This window comes from Pelophylax lessonae (genome assembly GCF_965119305.1).
Source record: "Pelophylax lessonae genome assembly, chromosome: 4".
NCBI lineage: Eukaryota > Metazoa > Chordata > Amphibia > Anura > Ranidae > Pelophylax > Pelophylax lessonae.
The window spans coordinates 423,770,620-423,795,007 of record NC_138771.1 but is presented as its reverse complement, the minus strand read 5'-3'; the positions used below and the strand labels follow the sequence as shown (position 1 = coordinate 423,795,007).

Sequence of the window (24,388 nt, the reverse complement as noted above, 5' to 3'; positions counted from 1 at the left end):
AGCGGGCATTTTTTTAGGCAGGCATGTAACTTTTTGTATTTAGTGTCTGGGGGGTCTAAAAAGTGTACCTGTCAAGTTTCAGCTCTGTAGCATGTCCAGAACCCCTAAAAAACAGCATTTTTATTATATTTTCAGGAATACGGCTTCTCTGCGGCTGGCTTTTTCTCTTGCAGGCATTTAGCGGGAATTTTTTTAGGCAGGCATGTCATTTTTTGTATTTAGTGTCTGGGGGGTCTAAAAAGTGTACCTGTCAAGTTTCAGCTCTGTAGCATGTCCAGAACCCCTAAAAAACAGCATTTTTCTTATATTTTCAGGAATACGGCTTCTCTGCGGCTGGCTTTTTCTCTTGCAGGCATTTAGCGGGCATTTTTTTAGGCAGGCATGTCATTTTTTGTATTTAGTGTCTGGGTGGGGGGTCTAAAAAGTGTACCTGCCAAGTTTCAGCTCTGTAGCATGTCCAGAACCCCTAAAAAACAGCATTTTTCTTATATTTTCAGGAATATGGCTTCTCTGCGGCTGGCTTTTTTTCTTGCAGGCATTTAGCGGGCATTTTTTTAGGCAGGCATGTCATTTTTTGTATTTAGTGTCTTGGGGGTCTAAAAAGTGTACCTGTCAAGTTTCAGCTCTGTAGTATGTCCACAACCCAAAAAAAACAGCATTTTTCTTATGATTTTTAGTAGAAAACTAATGCAGTGTCTTTCCAGCTGTCTTTTTTTCTTTCTGGCAAGCTGAAATATGATATGCCAAGGCAAACATGCCTATCAGTTGAGCTATGACACAGACAACACTGCACACATGGGGAAATATGTAAAACAAAAAACAGGAAAAGGAAATTAGGTGACGGTCACAAAACATGATATTGTGATTGGCCAAATAAAAAGTCGCCTCGCGATGAGGTCGCGCCAAAGTCGCGCTAAGTCGCGCCAAAGTCGCACTGGAAGCGACGCTACTTTAGTGGTAGCGGCAGTGTAAACCAGCACTAAAACATCCAGTGTGTGAATACGATCAGGTATGATGTTTTATCGGTCAAGTAGTGTAAGGGTTACGCCCGTCGCCCGCTTCACAGTGACAGACCAAACTCTGACAGACCAAACTCCCCGTTTAACAGTCAGTCAGTCCATTTGCACAACCGCAAACTCCCCATTTGCACAAGGTTGGAAACCAAGCTAGCCATGTCCCGTTCCTTGTCCTCACTGACATCATTGAAGGTCTCTTCCTCCACCCAGCCACATACAACACCAAGGGTCCCCGAAAGGTGAGAACAAGCCCCCTGGGACGCCTGCTGTGGCTGGTATTCCACCTCCTCAAAGCCACCTTCCTCCTCTGACTTCTCTTCTTCAGACTCCTCTCTCTGCGTTGCCGCAGGTCCAGCAATTGACAACGACAAGGCTGCTTCTGGTGGTGATGAGGACCACAACTCTTCCTCTTCATGCTCATCTACAGCCTGATCCAGTACTCTTCGCAGGGCACGCTCCAGAAAAAACGCATATGGGATGAGGTCGATGATGTTGCCTTGGGTTCGACTGACCACCAGGGTTGTCATCTCCGCAAAAGGACGCATGAGCCTACAGCCATTGTTCATGAGCATTCAGTAACGCGGCCAAAAAATACCCAGCTCCGCAGAAAGAATGAAAGAAAATGAATGTTTTTTTTTATGAAAAATTATCCTGCGGATCGCTTTTGGTCTGTACACAATGAAGCAATGACCTTATCATCTGGGGTGTGCCAACACAATCCTAGAGGTGATCGCTTCATTGTGATACGCAAGCCCCTTCACCACGACAAGGTAACGATCACGAAGGGGAATTGACACATGTATGTGCCTTTTTTTTTGTTTTTTTGCAGCCACAGTGTAGCACCAGAGGCCAGAAAAATTAGGCATGTACACATGCATGAAAAAGTAGGTATTGTTGCAGCCGCTGCTGTAGCAGCGGCCTGAAAAATTGGGGTTTTAAGGCAGAAAGTGCACTAAAACATTGCGGCTTGAACCGTAGTTGGTGGCGGAGACGTCACGTAAGTCATCCGGCATGCAGAGAATGATTATATACAGCAGCGTGTGGACCATTTTTAGGCCAAGGCATCTCAGTCATCACCAGGCCTTTTTTAGTCAAATGCATCCCCCACTGTCAGTCCCTTCGGGATCCATGCCTCATTCATCTTAATAAACGTGAGGTAATCAAGACTTTTTTGACCTAGGCGACTTCTCTTCTCAGTGACAATACCTCCTGCTGCGCTGAAGGTCCTTTCTGACAGCACACTTGAAGCGGGGCAGGCCAGAAGTTCAATGGCAAATTGGGATAGCTCAGGCCACAGGTCAAGCCTGCACACCCAGTAGTCAAGGGGTTCATCGCTCCTCAGAGTGTCGATATCTGCAGTTAAGGCAAGGTAGTCTGCTACCTGTCGGTCGAGTCGTTCTCTGAGGGTGGACCCCGAAGGGCTGTGGCGATGCATAGGACTAAAAAAGCTCCGCATGTCCTCCATCAACAAGACGTCTGTAAAGCGTCCTGTCCTTGCCGGCGTGGTTGTGGTGGTAGGAGGAGGATTACTTTCACCTCTTCCCCTGTTGGATTCCCGTTGTGCTGTGACATCACCCTTATACGCTGTGTAAAGCATAGTTTTTAACTTATTTTGTAGCTGCTGCATCCTTTGCGACTGCCGGTAATTGGGTAACATATCACAGACTTTCTGCTTATACCGGGGGTCTAGTAGTGTGGCCACCCAGTACAGGTCGTTCTCCTTCAGCCTTTTTATACGAGGGTCTCTCAACAGGCATGACAGCATGAAAGACCCCATTTGCACAAGGTTGGATGCCGAGCTACTCATGTCCAATTCCTCGTCCTCACTGATGTCATTGAAGGTGTGTTCTTCCCCCCAGCCACGTACAACACCACGGGTACCAGATAGGTGACAACGAGCACCCTGGGATGCCTGCTGTGGTTGGTGTTCCTCCTCCTCAAAGCCACATTCCTCCTCTGACTCCTCTTCCTCACACTCCTCTTCCAGTGTTGCCGCAGGTCCAGCAATCGATGGTAAGGCTGTTTCTGGTGGTGGTGATGGTGACCACAACTCTTCCTCTTCCTCTTCACGCTCATCTACGGCCTGATCCAGCACTCTTCGCAGGGCACGCTCCAGGAAAAAAACATATGGGATGATGTCGCTGATGGTGCCTTCAGTGCGACTCACTAGGTTTGTCACCTCCTCAAAAGGACGCATGAGCCTACAGGCATTGCGCATGAGCGTCCAGTAGCGTGGCAAAAAAATACCCAGCTCCGCAGAGGCTGTCCTAGCACCCCGGTCATACAAATACTCGTTGACCGCTTTTTCTTGTTGGAGCAGGCGGTCGAACATTAGCAGTGTTGAATTCCAACGTGTCGGGCTGTCGCAAATCAAGCGCCTCACTGGCATGTTGTTTCGCCGCTGAATATCTGCCATGGCCGTGTAGGAACGCCTGAAATGGCCACACACCTTCCTGGCCTGCTTGAGGACGTCCTGTAAGCCTGGGTACTTCTGCACAAAACGTTGCACAATCAGATTCAACACATGTGCCATGCACGGCACATGTGTCAACTTGCCCAAATTCAATGCCGCCAACAAATTGCTCCCGTTGTCACACACCACTTTGCCGATCTCCAGTTGGTGCGGGGTCAGCCACTGATCCACCTGTGCATTCAGGGCGGACAGTAATGCTGGTCCGGTGTGACTCTCTGCTTTCAGGCAAGTCAACCCCAAGACAGCGTGACACTGTCGTATCCGGCATGTGGAATAGCCCCTGGGGAGCTGGGGGGGTGCAGTTGGTGTGGAGCAAGACACAACAGCAGAAGAGGACTCAGCCGAGGAGGTTAGCAAAGAGGATGGAGTAGGAGGAGTAGAGGAGGTGGCAGCAGGCCTGCCTGCAAGTCGTGGCGGTGTCACCAACTCCTCTGCAGCAGAGCCACGCATTCCATGCTTGGCAGCCGCCAGCAGGTTTACCCAATGCGCAGTGTACGTTATATACCTGCCCTGACCGTGCTTTGCAGACCAGCTATCAGTGGTCAGATGGACCCTTGCCCCAACGCTGTGTGCCAGACGTGACATGATTTCCTTTTCCACAATAGAGTACAGGTTGGGGATTGCCTTTTGTGAAAAATAATTTCGGCCGGGTACCTTCCACTGCGGTGTCCCAATAGCGACAAATTTTTTGAAGGCCTCAGACTCCACCAGCTTGTATGGTAAAAGCTGGCGGGCTAAGAGTTCCGACAAGCCAGCTGTCAGACGCCGGGCAAGGGGGTGACTCTGCGAGATTGGCTTTTTACGCTCAAACATTTCCTTGACAGACACCTGACTGTGGGCAGGTGAGCAGGAACTGCTGAAGGTGAGAGGCGGAGGGGCGGGTTGTTGATAGGGGGCATGGAGGACAGCAGTGGTTGACGTGGCTGAAGATGCTGGACCAGGAGGAGGATGGTGGCTTTCAGTTTGTGTGCTGCTTTTACTCATGTGTTGATCCCATAGGCGTTTGTGATGTGAGATCATGTGCCTTCGCAAAGCAGTTGTACCTAGGTGGGTGTTGGACTTCCCACGACTCAGTTTCTTTTGGCACAGGTTACAAATGGCATCGCTGATATCAGAGGCAGACACACAAAAAAAATGCCACACTGCTGAGCTTTGCAAGGACGGCATTCTGGTGGTGGCAACAGCTTGCGTTGATTGGCGTGCTGTCTGGCTGACCCCGGGTGCCGAATCTACATGCTGTCTGACTGCGCCACTAGCTCCTTGCGATGACCTCCTCCCCCTGCTTCCAACTCGTCTCCTCCTCCTCTCTGTCTCCCCATCTGAACTTTCCCCCTCTTCTTCTGCTCTTCGAGCAGGCACCCAGGTGACATCCACAGACACATCGTCATCATCAGCCGCTTCACTTGACAACTCAGCAAAGGCAGCAGCAGCAGGTACAACATCATCATCATCACAATGTACGTCCATGTGTATAATGCTGCCTGACTGAGACATATCCCCGTTATCTACATCCTCTGGCACTAATAGTTGCGCATCACTTATTTCTTCAAACTGATGTGAAAATAACTCCTCTGATGGATCAAGTGAAGCGGCTGTGGTGCTAGTGTTGGTGGTGGTGCCGGCGGGCTGGCGAGTGGTAAATTGAGAGGTGCCCGAAGCTGAGCTGGAGGAGGATGGTGCATTAGGGTTCCGAGCGGAAGCTGTAGACGATTGGGTGTCTTGTGTAAGCCAGTCAACTATGGCCTCAGAATTTTTTGAGTTCAGGGTCTGTGGTGGCCTCTGAACACTGGGCATTATTCTAGGGCCTAAGGAAATCACAGCACCACGACCACGACGGCCCTTGCGGGGTGGCCTGCCTCTGCCTGTCATTTTCTTTTTTAATGTGTTGTGTACTATGAGTGCAAGGTGCTGTGCCACCCTATAGGAGTGTTGGGCAGTCGGTACAGTACACTCTGTGGACCTGACAGTCACTGGCACTCAGGCAACTGCAATTAAAAAATATATATATATTTTTTACTTGGCAAGCTGCTGTGCCACCTTATATATCAGTGGTGGCTGGGCAGTGGCACAGTACACTCTCTGTGGACCTGACAGCAGTCACTGGCAACCAGGCAACTGCAATTTTAAAAAACATATATTTTATTTTACTTTGCAAGCTGCTGTGCCACCTTATATATCAGTGGTGGGTGGGCAGTGGCACAGTACACTCTCTGTGGACCTGACAGCAGTCACTGGCACCCAGGCAACTGCAATTTTAAAAAATATATTTTATTTTACTTTGCAAGCTGCTGTGCCACCTTATATATCAGTGGTGGGTGGGCAGTGGCACAGTACACTCTCTGTGGACCTGACAGCAGTCACTGGCACCCAGGCAACTGCAATTTTAAAAAATATATATTTTATTTTACTTTGCAAGCTGCTGTGCCACCTTATATATCAGTGGTGGGTGGGCAGTGGCACAGTACACTCTCTGTGGACCTGACAGCAGTCACTGGCACCCAGGCAACTGCAATTTTAAAAAAATATATTTTATTTTACTTTGCAAGCTGCTGTGCCACCTTATATATCAGTGGTGGGTGGGCAGTGGCACAGTACACTCTCTGTGGACCTGACAGCAGTCACTGGCACCCAGGCAACTGCAATTAAAAAATATATATATTTTTTTTTACTTTGCAAGCTGCTGTGCCACCTTATATATCAGTGGTGGGTGGGCACACAGTGGCACTGCAGTGGGCACAGTACACTCTGTGGACCTGACAGTAACTGGCAGCCCAGGCAACTGCAATAATAAAAAATATTTTTTTTTTTCAATTTATTGCAACAAGATGCTGTGCCACCGTATATATATCAGTGGTGGGCAGTGCACTGCAGTGGGTACAGTGCACTCTGTGGACCTGACACAGCACTCACTGCAATTATGACAGAGGAAAAAAAAAATATTTTTTAAAATGCCAGGTACTGTGCCTGTGCCACCCGAAATGAGTGTGGTGTGCACACAGTACAGTCTGTGGTAGGTCTGTGGCCTCTCACACACAGCGGGCAGGCAACTGCAGTGTACAATAGATATATATAGATATATATATAAAGAAAAAAATCTATTACCTTACCAGCCCTTAAAAGGGCTTTTGGGGACACTATATATATATATATGTGTATATACATAAATAAAAAAAATCCTCAATTACCAGCCCTTAAAAGGGCTTTTGGGGACACTAGATAGATATAGATATATATATATATGAAGAAACAACTCAATTACCAGCCCTTAAAAGGGCTTTTGGGGACGCTAGGTATATATATATATATATATATATATATATATATATATAAAAAAAAAAAAACACAAATACCAGCCCTTAGAAGGGCTTTTTGGGGTGCTGATATTACAGCAGTAGTGGACCAAGAACACTGCAAGACCAGGAACACTGACTAACTGTCCCTAGCTTAACAGCAGCAGCAGCAGCAGCAGCAGCAGCAGCTCTCTCCCTACTCTCACTACACACACTGCTTCAGAATGATCTAAGATGGATGCTGCCCTTGCTTATTTATAGGAGGTGGGAGGGTGTGGGAGGGAGGTATGCTGATTGGCTGGAAATGTGTCTGCTGACTGTAAAGTTCAGGGTCAAAGTTTGCCTCAATGATGTCTTATGGGGGGCGGACCGAACATCGCATATGTTCGCCGGCAGCGGCGAACGCGAACATGCTAAGTTCGCCGGGAACTGTTCGCCGGCGAACGGTTCTATACATCTCTAATGCTGAACAATAACCTATTAGTTTCAAGAATGCAACCGGTACATATTAAAAGATATGAATAGTGGCATAAAACTGTCTCTAGAGGAGGGACCTGATATTGTCATAATCTCGGGACAGCCCATAAACACTCTGTTTTATTGGTCAGGGGCATCTGTCAACACCCCTTTGATCCCAGAGAAAAAAGGAGACCTAACCAGTTTAGAGAGTTCTCCTTTACCATCAAATCAGGAACATATGTCAAGCTTGAGAACCAATAACACCTGGCTCATCGACTGAACTCTGATAACACCCAGGACATTGATTACAAGTATCCTTCTTTCTCAATTCTACCTTATTTTTCTATTGCTGAATTATGTCTCTATTTCTTTGAAACACCTTTTTTCTGTAAATATTTTATTTGCACAAACTTTGACCTTTTCATTATTAAAACCTTATTTTGAAAAGTGTTAACCTTGTCCCTAAGCTCTTAATGCAGGCTAACAAAAGACCCTGTCTCTTGAAGAGTGCTACTGTATAGAATAAATCCTATGCACATACCTGTCTGTGGTGAGAGTGTGTGTTATAGAGGATTATTCTAAAATCATAATTGATATTGCTAGAATTAAGAGCTTCCTCCTGCTCGGACCAAAAGGAGGTGGTGGCATTTAAAGGGTTAATTGCATAATTAGCCAGCGATAATCGCTCTCAGCCTGCTGGCATCTAGATTGTGGTCCCGTGAGCTGGAAAATCTTTGTACAGGGTGTACCCAAGTTAGGCATTGTTATGTAAGTGACAGCGTAGTGTGAGATTGGCCGGTCCTTTGTCACGAGTTAGTGAGGATGGCAGGCATCTGATACCTGGGCCCGTCACACCTGGCCCTGGCAAAGGGTTACATTTAATAACTATCTGTGCCCTTAGTTTTACTATAAAGGTTTCCTCTAGTAAAAAGTACCTGGTTACCCTGGAATTACTAGGCTTCCTCATTCCTGGTGGCAATGATCTGCAGGCTCAAGGAGTCTCTTCAGTGTTGCCACCCCAGTGTAGTGCTCCCCATTTACTAAGTAAGCTGTGTTATACTATACAGAACTTACTTACTAGGTCACGTGATTGCAGTTCACCATGGCCTGGGTTGGAGGTGGAGTTAAACCACAGCACGTCACATTCCTTCCAGGCCATTACGAACACTGTCAGTCAGACATTTGTTCTACCACTGGCAGGATCAGATGCTTGACTGACAAGCACAGGCTTTAGGGGTTTGGAAGTGGAGGTAGTATAATAGCTATCATCATGTATTCTTTGAATCTCGCAGACCTTTTTTTATATGTCCTATAAAACTAATCATTTGATCCTGCTCCCATACTATCTATTACAATCCCTCCCCTTTCATATGATTAAAAGTGGAGCCCACTATCAGTCAAGCATCTGATCCGCCTAGTGGGAGAAGCACATGTCTGACTGACAGCACACTCTGTTCTGAATGACCTGGAAGGGAGGGCATGGATTAGCTAAAGCAATATCATAACACATGTGACTCGTTTTTGTGTAGCTCAGCCCCGTCTTAGGCCACTGTGAAAATAATAAGGATGGAGATAATGTGACCTTGGCAAAAAAATGAAAAAAAAAAAAAAGTACAGATAACATTATTGTGTATACACACATATGGCTATTTGTGTGCCCTACCTACCTGCATGGAGACCGATAATTACTTTATGAAGCTCATAAAAATTTAAACATACATGAACCAAAATGATGTTTAATAGTAAGCACCATGTGGCAGTGATCAGATGATTTAGATAAAAAAAACATTGGGATGATGCCTACTCGTGTCTACGCTATGCATTCTACCAACACCAGGGAGTGACTTCAATACAAAAACTGCTAAGTTGACTACTTATAGACACCTAGATGTTAAATATAGGAAAGTATATAACCTTGCTAGTCATGAAAGCCCTTTTCCTTCTGACTTATGGCTTCAATGTTTTCATTAGTTACAAAAACAGCAGTGCAACACTGAATGGCTGTCTGCTTGTGGCACTGGCAATAGTCACAGACCTTGCAGGTCATGAATGCTGACCAAGTAATGACCAATACCAAACAAGACAATAAGCTCTTTGTTTTATTCTGGTCCAGGCCTGTTGGGGCAAATCAAAAGTAGCCTGGCTGTTTTACCCCCTACAACTTCATTGAGAGATTATTTGTCATTAAAATTATACTAAAAACCAGAGGCGTAACTAGAACCTTCAGGGCCCTGATGCAAGAAACCATGAAGGGCCCCCCAGACCCCTGGCCGGGGCCCTTACCTTCAAGCCCAGGGCTCTTCCCACTAATCCTGGGGTTTTTTTTTTTTCCCCAAGCATTGCTGTAGTTACCCAGTCCATCTCACTCCATTTTGTCAGTTATCTGGTGACCTCAAATCTTCAAACACACTTTATGTATGCTCTCTGCTATCTATCCTATGCAGAAAGCCTCATGTAAAAAATGTTAACACTAAGAAGTTTTCTTTAGCAGCCAAAAGGTCCAAACATGATTTGGAGGTCTGAAGGTAATTGTTGAAACCGGAAGTGGAAGTTACACAGCATACAGTTCAGGTAGTGCCACCATAACAGCACCATGGGCCCCTGGGCAAAGTAATGTACTAAGACCCCTACCAAGGAGATGGTGACATATGTGTGCTGCTCCAAACATCGTATGTGGCTAAATTATGCTACATATTGGGTGTGGCTTTTTAGCCTGGTTAGAAATGTTTCTACAGTTTTTTATATTTTTTTTTACTTTTTTTATAATTCATTTCTAATTAATCCTAATTTAATAACGTTTTACATTTTTTTCACAACACTGTTGGCGTGTCTTTGGTGAAATATCAGGTGTTTAAACAGACCCCTGAAATCCCACTTTCGAGACAGAGAAATGGACTGGGAAAACACATTCCCCAGTTCCTTTCTGCAGCCTCAGCTTCACTGCAGAGGAATAAACAGGAGACAGAGGCTCCTGCTCATTCATAACCTTAAGCATAGTAAACACGGTTTATTATGGTTCAGTTATGCATGATCGGTACCAATCACTCACTTTGTTTACTTAGAAAAGGAAGGGGCTGGTAAATGACATGTTTCTGGCCCCTTCCCTGCTCTCCATCCTGAGGATCCTCCTGTGTGCCTGCAGCTGCTGCCAGCCAGAGCGGAGAGGAGGGAAGCCTGTAGCACTGCAGGGGGGCACACAGAGGGAGCCAGGCAATGGGGGGCAGATCTAATAGTGATCAGTGCAGCGGCTAGGAGAAACAGCTGGAACCAATCTTTTGTGGCTCACCCTGCAGCAGCTGAATGCCAGCGGGAGGGTGGAGGAAATTCTGGCTTTCACCTGCTGCAGAGTAAAACACACAAAGGATCGATTCCAGCTATCCCCCACCCTCCGCACTGATCCCCCCTTCTGGGGGGGGGGGGGCAAATGCTGGAGCCCCATGCACCAGGGGTGCTTGTGCAATAAGATGGTCCATTTACTGCCAGAAAACCTTGGAGGTGGAAACCTCTGGATTCTGGATGTAGTGGGTTACAGAGAACTTAGCTTAAAGTAAAATGTGTAAATGTTCTGACTTTAAATAATGACTTGAGTAATGTACTGCAGTTTGAATGGCACGAAAGGATACCTTTTTACTCCATAAAAAATTCTCGGCATTGGCTATCCAGTACATGTAATATATAGTAACATATGGACACTTCGGTACCAATCACATAGGGATGTTAAATGTGTCCTGAAAGGTAGTCTAGTTCATGACTACAGGCAACTCACTTCATTTGATGACATGTCACTACTGTCACATTTAGTATGGGCCAGCTGCTGAATACAATTGTTAACAGTGATACTGCTCTTTCCAGGTGCTAGATCTTCTTCAGGTATTTCCACCCAGCCTAGGCAATGAACTGCAAAGCTCTGAAAAAAAAAAAAACAAGTATGTGAAAAAAATAATATTTCTCTGTCTAGTACTGTATTTCCAGCTACTCTATAAGCTAGGCATTATCAATAAAGCAATAATTAAATGAATCAATAATTAAAAGCAATAATTGAATGAATCTATAGAATGCCCTGAAATAAGACCAGAGGTGGGTACTCTAAGAGTACATGTATGCACCTAACATTAAAACAACACTGAAAGAATCACTTCTAGCTAGACGGCTTTAATTTTTTTTTAAATCGCCATCTCCTATGTCCTGTAGTGTTGTAGGAGTCAGTCAGTCACAGTGTGCAGCAGGGGCGCAGGCATTTTACACTCTTACATAACTGTAGAGGTCAGAGATCTACAACCCAGCAGAGCTTCAAGACATGGGCCACGAGAAAGAAAAGTATATATCTTCTTTTACAGGCTGAGATTAGTTTACATTGGTGCTTTTAATGACAGAGTCAATACTGTACTATGGCAGAAGAAGTATTGGCGCATTACTATTCACAGGAAATGCAAGCTTTGCCTGTCACTTTAATTCCCTGTCATAGTCTGCAGTAAAGGCTGAGGAAGTACACAGGAAGGCTTCTGCTTCTCACTTCTTCTGCTGGGCTCTGCATTGCATAAGGTTATCAATCAGAGCCCGATAGAGGAAGTGAGTAGTGGAAGCCTTTCACATAGTTGCCAACATTTCCCAAAATTTTTTAGGAACACTTTTTTTGCAGAAAGCCAGTGTAGGCGGAGAAGTATGCTAATTAGGGGTCGGGCATACTTTTTTGTGGGCATGTCCGACCGTTCAAAGTAATTGCGGCGAAAACAGCTGTGGTTTAAACTACGCAAAATATCGGGCGTGGCTTAAAGGGGGTGTGGTTAAATAGAGTGTTTAAATCCACCAGTCTATAGGGATGCATGGACCTTCCCATCAGGTCCGTCTGAAAAACTGACAGGCAGATCAGATTGGATCCGCTGTGTAAAAGGGGCCTTAGTAATGGTGTCAGCAAGGACTGACTAATTGAGAAAGTGGGTTTAAAACTACACTGCCCGATTTCTCACAGTTAGGGTTTCATGAAAAAGGAGATACCATTCTTTGTCAGCTAACAGAATTTTTTTTACTTCTATCTGAAAGTTTAAAAGATAGAAGTAAAAGACTTCTTTAAGCTGACATGTAGCACTGTCCTGATTGTAAGAAATTGGGCAGTGCAATTTAAAACCAATTTCTCACAGTCCAGTGACTGCTAGATAAAAAAAAAAAGTAAACTTTATCTTTAAAGTCCGCCTTTACCATCAGAGCCCTCTTTACCATCAGTGCCCCCCTTTACCATCAGAGCAGTCTCATCAATCAGTGCCCATCAGTGCAGCCTCATCTGTGCAGTCTCATCAGAGCAGTCCCATCAGTGCAATTTCATCAGAGCAGTCTCATCAGTGAAATGTTATCAGAGTAGTCTTGTCAGTGCAATGTCATCAGAGCAGTCTCATCAGTGCAATGTCATCAGAGCAGTCTCGTCAGTGCAATGTCCTGTGTTACGCTGCAATGTGGTACACTACAACACACGTCCATTGACAATGTGCACTGACGTGCCATTCAAAGGATAAGTACTTTTTCTTTAGCTCACTGGTTGCATAGATGAACACTACCCTACCACAGAGCTGGTGTGGTACTGAGGTACTTCCACAGTATCACCGTTGTGTTGACTACATTGCGTAGTCACCTGCAAATGTAAATAGGATGTTGTACAAAGATGTTTTTTTTTTTCTGTTGGGGGGCCCATTAAAATGTTAGCTTAGGGCCCTGTGATTTTTATTTATGCTCCTGTATATGTGTTATATTTTGTATGTTATATTTTCACTAATAAATTGTGTTGTCCGCACTTAAACAGTGGTATCCTTTGATGTGTAGCCTGCATATCTGGCCCTACCAAATCACAGGTATCCTCTTACTGGTTTCCTGATACACCATGTAAAAAAAAATAAAAAAGGAAAAAAGCCTTATAAAAGAATAACAATAAACCCATAACATCTAAGGACTGGTAAACTGCAATAAACAGTTTACATTTTTGGACTTTTGTTATAAATACTCTTTATTCAAAACCTTGGTTCTATAACAGTTCCCGTACTACTAAAGAACACAATGTATAGATAGCTCATAAAGATGTTACCTTACAGCTTGGATCATTGATATTGTGAAACAAATCATCATCATGCCATGGTAGCGAAAGCCTATCAAGTAGACAAATAAGTATCAGTTTTTATACATTCTAGCCATTGTATTGTTGCAATACCATCAACTACTTGCTATTTACAAAATCACACCGCACAGGAGCAGAAATACAAAATGTTTCATGCACATAAAGTAAGCACACTACACCAACAGGGATTTAGTCTGACACATCTCCACCTGCTAACTGATAAATTATAACGTGTTCCCTACCTTCTGTCCGATGTGGGTACTGTTCCAGGAAAGGGCCGAGCTGAAGAAACATCACTGACTGAAGTCCTAAGGACTTTCTGTACATAAGAACAAAATGTAACTATTTTGCATTTATATTATTTTCTTTTCTTTTACACTTTGCTTATGTAAATTTTAGAGTGTGAAAAAGATGCCAGTGTAGAACAGTAAAGTCATGTATTCATACTCCAAAGCTCTAACACATTTTGCTCATTTAAATTGTAGAGTATGAAAAAAATGATCTACGTAGTACAGTACAATATTGTAATCTTACCACAAAGCTCTAACACAGGGATTCTTAACCATTTTACAAATACAGACCCTCCAATGGATTGCCCAATATGTCCCCCCTACCTCTACCCCTAATTGTTAAAATCGTCATTAGCCCTGCTGGGTACAAGTATGCCTTTCAAAGCTGTCAATGGCTTGATTTTCCTTTGCATATGGATAACTGGAAACAGAACAACTGAAATCATAAGGGTTTATATATATATATTTTTTTTTTAAATAAATACATTTATATAAGTATGGCTAATAGTGACAAGCTACCCATTAGTGACACTTTTGCTGTTTTTGGTGCAATCAAAAATGGAATTAGGGTCCAGTTACTGAGAATGCTACTCGCATGTCAGCTGACAAGCCCATTTTGATTTCAGATTCAATAATCAATAATGCAGAGAATCCAGTTTCACATCCCACTTAAGACCCTCTTGTCTAACATCTTCTTTATTCAGCACATTGATCCTTTTACAATGCAAATGTTTGTCTCTGTGTTTTATGGTACACCCAATATTAACATAACCTAGTATTAATTATCTTCCAGTAGTAGTAGTATTCTTTTTAGTATTAATTATCTTCTATCACACGATCTGTGTATTTATCTTCCCCTGCACAATGCCCTATGCAGAGGATACGTTAATATATGTTCAAAGTTTGCAGATGCATCTCCCTTATGAAAATCACTCTGATCTTCATAGGGGAGATACAGACTGTTGTTGGGGCCCTGGAGACTAGATTGGTAACCATTTTGACTGTGCATTGATGAAATCACGGCCATGAATGCTCTTTTACTGCCATGTTCATAGCTTATGGTGCAGTGAGAGAATGAAGACAAGCCCTCGTTTGCAGGTTTGTTTTCTTCTACTTATGCTTTGTTTTCTTCTACTTATGCTCACTAAAGCTGCTCCTACATGTGAATGGGCAGCCATCTGGTCCCTAGTATTATCCTGCTCCTTCATGAGCCTGGGACCACTGTGGTGGCATGATCAAGAGGACTGACGGTAGATGACCTGTTGACCTTCTACTCTGAGACTGAAACTAAAAGTGCTCAGCTCTGAGCTATTCTGGGTATAGAGCTGTCAAATTCCCAGCATGGATGCTGTGTGTACAGGCAAATTGTGACTCTCTGTCCCCAATTTTTTTATACTAATGACAAGAGGGACATCAAGGGTTTAGTGGACCTTGATGTCTCCAAAAAGAATGGACTGACACATTGCTCTTGTGATAGAAATAACTAGAAAAAAAATAATATATAAGAAAAAAAAAAAACTGCCTTGCTTCTTACCAACTACATGATTCTAAGAATCATCCAACATAATCCTGAATAAAGACAAAAATAGAGGCGCCTCTAAATGTAGACTGTAAATAAAATTTATTAGATCAAAAGGAATGCACTCACATCTGTAAGCATATTCACACAATAAAAACCCATTCCGATGTTCGAGATGAGTGGGGTGATGGACGTTATCCCACCGACAGTGCAGCAGAGCCTAGGTATGGGTCTATACCTAGGCTCTGCTGAACTGTCGGTCTACATCTAAAGAGGTCTTCACGCCAGCGGAACAGCTCTACAGATCGGGGATAACGTCCATCACCCCACTCATCTCGAACATTGGAATGGGTTTTTATTGTGTGAATATGCCTACAGATGTGAGTGCATTCCTTTTGATCTAATACATTTTATTTACAGTCTACATTTAGAGGCGCCTCTATTTTTGTCTTTATCTGCAGTGTGTGGAACCTTTGGCTTCAGTTCCTTGAAGGCTGCCCTAACCAGTGGACTTTTTTCCTCATCCATATCCAACAACTGCACAATATATGGACTCGAACCTATGGTATGATACATGCGCCTATGTTTATGTTATAATCCTGAATAAGGCAGCATTTTCCCCCGAGGAGTGAGGGTTAGAAATCTTAGTTTTACTACTAGAAACATTAACCGGAGGATAAGAGAGAGAAAGGAAACTAAGGAGACTTCCTCAGAGAACCGCAGAAGGATGACTTGTTTCCCTATAGTCAGGTCCCACAAAGAAGAATTATATTCAATCAACCAGACTCTAAATGAGAAGAATATGGGCGCTTCCATGAGACAATAACTAGATCCGGAAGAGTAGTAGTCAGCACAAACTAGGTCAGCACTTCAGGAGGAGAAGCAGCTCTGGAGAAGTGTGAGAAAAGCACAAGGCACCTCTAAGTGCAGCATAGAAAATTTATTATGACACATAAGGGTTAAAAAGGCTTACAGAATTATCCATAGTGGTAAGGCATAAAACATGGTTATTCTGTGAGCGCAACGTTGTCCTATGTGGATGTAATGGAGAGAAGCTGACTCGCAGCTGTCCTGTATCCAAGAGCACTGGCATATGCAGGAACAGAGTGACAGCGGCGCGGCCTGCCTTCTGGAACCACGATGTCAGGTGGTGATGGGTGGTAACGCATTTCAGAGCATTTTCATCAGGCCTACGCCCACGGGGGAACAACTGGCTTATAAGCAGCGTGGAGGTGGGGAAGGGGAGGTGCGTGATAACAGGGAAAATTGGTTGTGCATGAGTCTTTCAACATGTATACACCCACTGGTTGGTGGGCGGCGAGAGGGGAGGAGAGGAGGGAGGTACTGAAGGGAGGTGTGCTGTGGGTATGACAGATGGTAATGTGATCTAGCCAAGGGTATGTTTAGCAATGTAAAATAAAACAAAACAGAATCTTTAAAGAGGAAATGCAAGTCCATGTAAAGCCCGTGAGTGAAACAGGTGTCATGCACTCTCTGAGAAAAAGACAGACAGGTGCGCTTGTGCACTAACGACCACCACCATACGAAATGGCCTCTCACCTCAAGAGCACTGATCATAAGCATGTAACAAACGGGCAATCATTGGACGATCATCCACAAATGAAAGGAAAGACAGCTCTATTCCACAGCACCTTAAGCAATGTATATCCCTGGGTCTGGACCGCAGCTCCACTCAGGACCATGTAATGGGGAACATGAAAGCAGACAAGCCCACAAACAACAAAATGACGTCAACGGCTCCCCGAGGGGGGAAGGCGGAGCCGTTGACGTCACCCGCTGCTATCTGGAAGTCTGGCGAGGTTGTCTGCAGGACCCGCCAGCACCGCTGTGACTATTGTTGCTGTTTTAATTCATCTTCAAAGTAAGAGGCTGTCTTTATGTGTACCCAGCAATAAAGTATATATCAGTATTACACTATGGGCTTGTCTGCTTTCATGTTCCCCATTACATGGTCCTGAGTGGAGCTGCGGTCCAGACCCAGGGATATACATTGCTTAAGGTGCTGTGGAATAGAGCTGTCTTTCCTTTCATTTGTGGATGATCGTCCAATGATTGCCCGTTTGTTACATGCTTATGATCAGTGCTCTTGAGGTGAGAGGCCATTTCGTATGGTGGTGGTCGTTAGTGCACAAGCGCACCTGTCTGTCTTTTTCTCAGAGAGTGCATGACACCTGTTTCACTCACGGGCTTTACATGGACTTGCATTTCCTCTTTAAAGATTCTGTTTTGTTTTATTTTATTTTATTTATTTATTTGTTTAGTTTTAATCTGCCAGCGCTGCTCTAATAATTTTTACAGATTCTATACGGGTGTTGTTTGTTGACCTGAGAGTGCAGCTGCTTTATGTGAATTTTTATATTATCCTTTTGCGCTGATATTATCTCTGCTACTATGTTTAGCAATGTGCTCTGATCACACGTGTATGGAATATTTAATTTATGATAATTATGATAGTGGTAACGGAACGTGGAGGGGTATACGTAGATGTCTTGAGGAGTGATTTGGCAGGTAGTAGTGTAAATTTAAATAACAGAGATAAAAATGACATATGAAGAAGTATATAAAACATAAACATATATAATATAAATATAATAAATATAGAGAAAGAAAACTGATAAAAAAAATATATATAAAAATATATATAAAATATATATAAAATTGGTATTTTGTAAAGGATTTTGAAAATATAAAAGAAAGTATTTAAAATAATAGATAATAAACCATGATAGAAAATGACAAAGCATGACAAAAGCAACTACTGGGTGTCTGTAGAAGGCACTTTGTAGGATATAGATTTTATTTTTAAGTATTATGTAGTAGGAGGTGTATATATGATTGTGGAAGGGAAATAAGTACTTATCCACAATCATAGCAGGGCCAGCATAGGCATAATAGTAATAGTAGTAATATCAGTAATATCAGTTTGTAGTGTACAGTAATTACAGTATGCTATTGATTTCTGTTTCTTTATTCATCCCTCCCGGTGACAGTACATCTAAGACATATATCCAATAGGTTTCTCTGTGGCATAGGCCCTGGAACCTCTCTGCCCAGGGAAGGTGGAAGGGATGGACTCGATAACCCATACCCTCAAGCCAGTGGTGGATTTGTTGTGATGTTTGGCAAAGTGTCTGGAGACACTGTGTTCGTCCATGCAGGCTTCAATGAGCTGGCGGTGTTTGCCAAACCGTTTCGTAAGGTGCATATTGGCCTACCCACGTAGTGGAGACCGCAGGGCAGGACAAACAGTACACAATATACTCGGTGGAACAGGTGTAAAACTCTTTGATGGGATATGTTTTTCCTCAGATGGTAAACTCTTTCTGTCTGAGACAGACAAAGCTGCATGTGAGACATAGAGGTTTCTGACCTTAATACATCCCAGTAATGGAGAAAAATTTGGGTCATGGTGATGTATGTTTGGCAATTCTCAGTTTACTAGGTGCTATTTTTCCTTTCATATTGGGAGCTTTTCTGTAGGAGAATTTTGGTGTGGCTGGTATGCTATTTTTCAGGTGGGGGTCTTGTAGAAGTATCGACCAATTCTTACGCAATATACGTATGTTCCATATTTTTATGTCGGTTGTGAAACTGGGTGGTAAAGCGGATCATGTTTGATGTATTGGTAGCTTGGTGTTCATGGGAATCAGGAATAATATAAAAATCGTTTGCTTCCTCTATTAGGGGAGGTGGGTAACCCTTTTCTAAGAATTTCTGTTCAAGGGGCTCACTCTGGATTTAGATAGTTGGCTAATTTAGTACAGTTATGTTGAAGATGACAGAATTGGGTTTTTGGGATGTTGTTTAGCCAATGTGAATGGTGGCAGCTGGTGTAATGTAAAAAGAAGTTTCCTGATGTGGGTTTACTGTAATTCTTAGCGTGAATTTGGCCATTCTAATGGTGTAGATCGAGGTTTAGAAATGCCAGATGTTCCTGATCTTGTACCGAGTTGAAGGATAAGCCCATATTGTTACTATTACAGTGCGATAAAAAACTCATTATATCCTTAGTGTCTCCATCTAAGATGATTATATTATCATCTATGTACCGGCTGTAGAAGATGACAAAAAGGGGTTGTTGGCCCATATATGTTGTACTTCCCAATGACACATAGTTAGGTTAGCGTATGAGGGAGCAAAGTTAGTTTCCATAGCTGTGCCATTATTTGGAGGTAGTAGATGTTTTGGAACTGGATGTAGTTATATGTTAGACAGAAGAATGTGGCATCTAGAATTAATATAATCTGGTTAGGGTGGATGGATGGATTGTTTATTAAAAAGGTTTGTACAGCCTGCATACAAATGTCATGAGGAATGAATGAATATGGAGATTGAACGTCCAGGGAAAGCCAGGAGTAAGTAGGTTCCCATTGATAAGGATGTAGTAGTTCTAGGAGGTGTATGCCATCTCGGATATAAGAATGTAAGTTCTGCACTAGGGGATGTAGAAAGACGTCCACATATCGAGAGAACCCACTGGTGATGCTGTCCATGGAGGCAACTATGGGCCTTCCTGGGGGCTTGGCATGTTTATGTATTTTGGGTAAGTGGTAGAAGTATGGTGTGTGATTATACTTTCTAACTAGGAATGATGCTTCGTTTGGAGTAATGATCTGTTCCTTTAGTGCCTGGTTGACCAGGGTGCTAGCTTCAGCAACAAAGCCAGGCAGGGGGTCGTTGGATAATCTTAAGTATGTGTGGGAGTCTCAAAGTAGTCTCATGGCTTCTCTGATGTAATAGTTCTTGTCCTGTACTATGATAACTCCACCCAAGTCGGTGGGTTTAATGATTATGTTGTCATTGGTTTTGAGGGAGTTAAGCGCTGGCTGTGTGAGGTTATGTTTAAGGCTCAGGTGATATTCTCTGTTACACAACTCAAGAAACTCAGAGTACACGACTCAGTAGAACGTTTCTAGGCATGGGCCTTTGGATTGAGTGGGGTAGAAATTGGATGGTGGTCTGAAATATGCATGTTTGACTGGGGGGAATTGATGAGGTGTTGTGTAAAAAACAAATGCCTTTAATTTTCTGTTAACGGGATCTGGAGATGGTCCGGTTCCTTCTAGGTATAGTTCCTCTAATATAACTAAGGCAATATTTTCATCCATGGTGGTATAGGAGGGGGATGGGGGGCCGAGGTTTCTTCCGGGGGGTGTTGGGGACCTTTTTTGGCAGTTTTTATATTGTACAATCTACAGACTGTCAGATTGCGAATTAACTTTTTTAAATCTTTGAATAACTGGAAGGCATTGGGTGTGTGTTTGGGGCAAAAGTGAGCCCTCGTGCAAGTAAGGTGATTTCATATGGTGTTAATTCCTAGGAGGAGAGATTGAAGAACTTCACTGTAGGCGGGGCTTTCTGGTGTGTGGACTTTTGTTTGCCTCCCCTGCCCCTGCACCCTCTTCTGTGTTTTTACTTTTGGAGGGTCTGGTGGGGTGGAGGCTCTGCCCTAAAAAAAGAGACTTCTTGAGAAGGCATTGAGGGGTTCTGGTCAGGGGGTTGGGTAAGGGTAGACATTGGAGATGTGTTGACTGCATGAGTGTCGCAAGGTGCTCCCATGGTAGAGGTATCAGGTGCATGAGAGCAAGTCAAAGGAATGTAGGAGGATGTGTTATCCTGATTATTGGAAATTGGTGTAGCCTGTGTCAGGTCTGGTACTGGGGTCATATCAGTAGAGGATGTCTGGGGGGTCTTTAGCCCTTTATCGCCATATGCGTGCGATGATGTAGTGTTTGGAGGGTGAATGGCTACCATATTGCTCGGGTTTATGGTTGTCTGATTGTGTTTATGGGTTTTGGGATGGTGCTGTATTGTTTTTCTGCAATTGTTGTTAATGGCTTTATTCTCAGAAGTAGAACAATCATGATGTTGGTTGGGGTTATCTGTAGGAGGCTTATAGGAGGTGAGTCGGGCTGTATGGATGTCAGGGTGCCAGGAAGCAAAATCAGCAACAGAAGGGGTCAAGTTCAGAAGCGGGTAGTCATCCAAGCCGGAATCGAGTCTAGAAGCGGGTAGTCATCCAAGCCGGGGTCGAGTGCAGTAGAGGGTAGTCTGCCGATGCCGGATCTTCTGCCGATGCGGGGTCGAGAGCCAGAAAAGTCATCAGCCAAGCCAGGTCATGCACGGAGGAACACGGAGAACAGAAGACTGCTAGCTGTGATGCACTGTGGAGCACAAACACAAGGGCAAGGCCTGAAAGCTATCAGGTGATATATATAGTCAGGTGTGCAACATCATTACTGAGCGACGCCCAGGCAGCAGGCAAGTGATGATGCAAACAGAGTTTATAAGAGACAGCAGTCTGCACATGTCCAAGATGGCTGCCAACAGGAAGGCAAGGTAAGACCTTGACAGTACCCTTCCATCAACGGCCCCTCCTCCACAGAGCAAAAAACGGTTTCTGAAGAAACTGAGTATGGAAAGCACGGAGAAGGGCAGGACCATGAACCACCATTGGTTGTTGGCAGAATTACAAGCTTGTTCAATTGAAAAAAAAAAATGTAAAAAAAATGCATACGCTTCATATATTAATTAAGTGGATAAGACTATAATCCTTCCACTTTATAAAACTCTGGTCCGACCGCATCTGGAGTATTCTGTCCAGTTCTGGTCGCCAGTCCTCAGAAGGGATGTGTTGGAGCTGGAGAAAGTCCAGAGAAGGGCAACTAAACTAATTAGGGGATTGGAGGACCTTGATTATGAAGAGCGTCTACAATCACTTGATTTATTCTCCCTGGAGAAGAGACGCCTGAGGGGGGACATGATAGCAATTTTTAAATATCTCAATGGGGATCTCAGCTTAGAAAAAAAGCTGTTTAGTCGAAGGGATTGCATGAGGACTCGGGGGCATACAATGCGATTAGAGGAGAAGCGTTTTAACCTCAGGCAACGTGGGGGGTTCTTTACTGTTAGGGCTACAAGATTGTGGAATTCTCTACCACAAGAGGTGGTTTCTGCGGGTAGTATGGTAGCTTTAAAAAGACTATTGGACGTGCATCTCATGGATCAGAACATTCAGGGGTATGTGAAATGATTACAGCCACACACACCTACACAGGTTGAACTGGATGGACTATTGTCTTTATTCAACCTCACCTACTATGTAACTATGTAATCCTGATTCCCATGAACTCCAAGCTACCAATACATAAAACATGATCCCCTTTACCACCCAGTTTCCCAACCGACATAAGAATATGGAACATATAATAAGAAAGCATTGGTCGATACTTCTACAAGACACCCACCTGAAAAATAGCATACCAGCCACACCAAGATTCTCCTACAGAAAAGCTCCCAATATAAAAGGAAAAATAGCACTTAGTAAACTGACAACTGCCAAACATACATCACCATCACTCAAATTTTTCTCCATTACTGGGATGTATCAAAGACGGAAACATCTATGTCCCACATGCAGCTTTGTCCGACAAGGATAGAAAGAGTTTACCATCCTATATAGTGCCTTCTGCAGACACCCGGTAGTTGCTTTTGTCATGCTTTATCATTTTCTATCATGGTTTATTATCTATTATTTTATATTCTTTCATATATATTTTCAAAATCCTTTACAATATACCTTTTTTATCTATCTATCTATCTATCTATCTATCTATCTATCTATCTATCTATCTATCTATCTATCTATCTATCTATCTATCTATCTATCTATCTATCTATCTATCTATCTATCTATCCATCATTTAATTTCTTATATGTTTTTATATTTTATATACTTTGTACTTCTTCATATGTCATTTTTATCTCTGGTATTTTAATTTCCACTACTGCCTGCCAAAAACACTCCTCAAGCCATCTATACCCCTCCATGTTCTGTTACCACTATCATGATTATCATAATTTCAGTATTCCATACACGTGCAATCAGAGCACATTGCTAAACATACCCTTGGTTACATCCCATTACCATCTGTCATACCCACAGCACACCTCCCTTCAATACCTCCCTCCTCTCTTCCCCTCTCGCCGCCCAACCAGTCGGTGTATAAATGCTGAAAGACTCGTACACAACCAATTTTCCCTGTTACCAAGCACCTCCCCCTCCCTGCCTCCCGGCCGCTTATAAGCCAGTTGTTCCCTAGTGGGCGTAGGTCTGACGAAGGAGCCGCTCATGCTCCGAAATGCGTTACCGCCCATCACCACCTGACATCGGCCGCGTGCATTCCAGTGTGGTTCCAGAAGCCCGGCCGCGCTGCTGTCACTCTGTTCCTGCATATGCTAGCACTCTCTTGGATAAAGGACAGTCGCAAGTCAGCTTCTCTCCATTACATCCACATAGAACAATGCTGAGCTCACAGGTTAACCATGTTATATGCCTTACCACTATGGATGCTTCTGTAAGTGTTTTTAACCCCTGTGTGTCATAATAAATTGTCTATGCTGCAATTAGAGGTGCCTTGTGTTTTCCCTCAATCAACCAGACTCTGCTTATAATAAAATTATCACATTTGGGTGGACCAACCCTTTAAAGTTGAGGAACATCACACTTCAATTTTCACTATCTATAACTAACAGTTCCTCACACCAAAAAACAATGTAGAGCTTATGTGCTTAACATGAGAAAATACCTTTTCCTGAACAGTACTCAGATTTTGAGAATTTCCTAAATTGTACATTGGGTGCTGCCACTGAGTGGTTCCTGTTGGCACATGCCAGTAATAGGTCCCAGAGGAATCGCGGATTGTTCTCCATCCTGGAGGAAGATCAGGATCAGCCTCAAGATTCTGGTCGCTCCAAAGGTTATCTGCAGAAAAACATACACAAGAAATATGACAAAGATATCATGTAAATCTAGAAACATTGGACTGCAATATTAGGGCATATTGTATACTGTAAGACCGCATTCACACTGAAGCGGCACGACTTCGGGGGCGACCTGTGAAGTCGCGTGCAGCGCGACTTCGGCACAACTTGCACGGACTTCATAAAATGAATGTCTATGCAAGTCGCTCCAGGTCGCCCCGCAGTAGTACAGGACCCTTTTTTTAAGTCGGATCGACTTGAGTCGCTCCTATTAGAACCGTTCCTGTACTACACAATGGACCGCGACAGTGCACGACTTGTCAGGCTGACCAAGTTGCCTGACAAGTCGTATTAGTGTGAATGGACACAGAATGTGACAAAATACCAAAGATGTTTGTTAAAAATATTGCCAATTCTACAAATATAATATAAATCAATTTAGGGACAGATTACACAC

At 43.6% G+C, this 24,388-nt stretch overlaps 1 protein-coding gene across 1 annotated transcript in view; it reads right to left on the bottom strand.

The window, feature by feature from the left end:
- APBB3 (amyloid beta precursor protein binding family B member 3) overlaps positions 1-24,388 on the bottom strand; it is a 178,757-nt gene that overhangs the window by 62,347 nt on the left and 92,022 nt on the right. Inside the window, exons 2-5 of the mRNA XM_082252887.1 lie at positions 23,757-23,932; positions 13,581-13,657; positions 13,309-13,369; positions 11,005-11,145 (exon numbers count right to left, since the gene is read on the bottom strand). Of these exons, the coding sequence (XP_082109013.1) occupies positions 11,005-11,145; positions 13,309-13,369; positions 13,581-13,657; positions 23,757-23,932 (455 nt within the window). The remainder of the gene's footprint in view (positions 1-11,004; positions 11,146-13,308; positions 13,370-13,580; positions 13,658-23,756; positions 23,933-24,388) is intronic.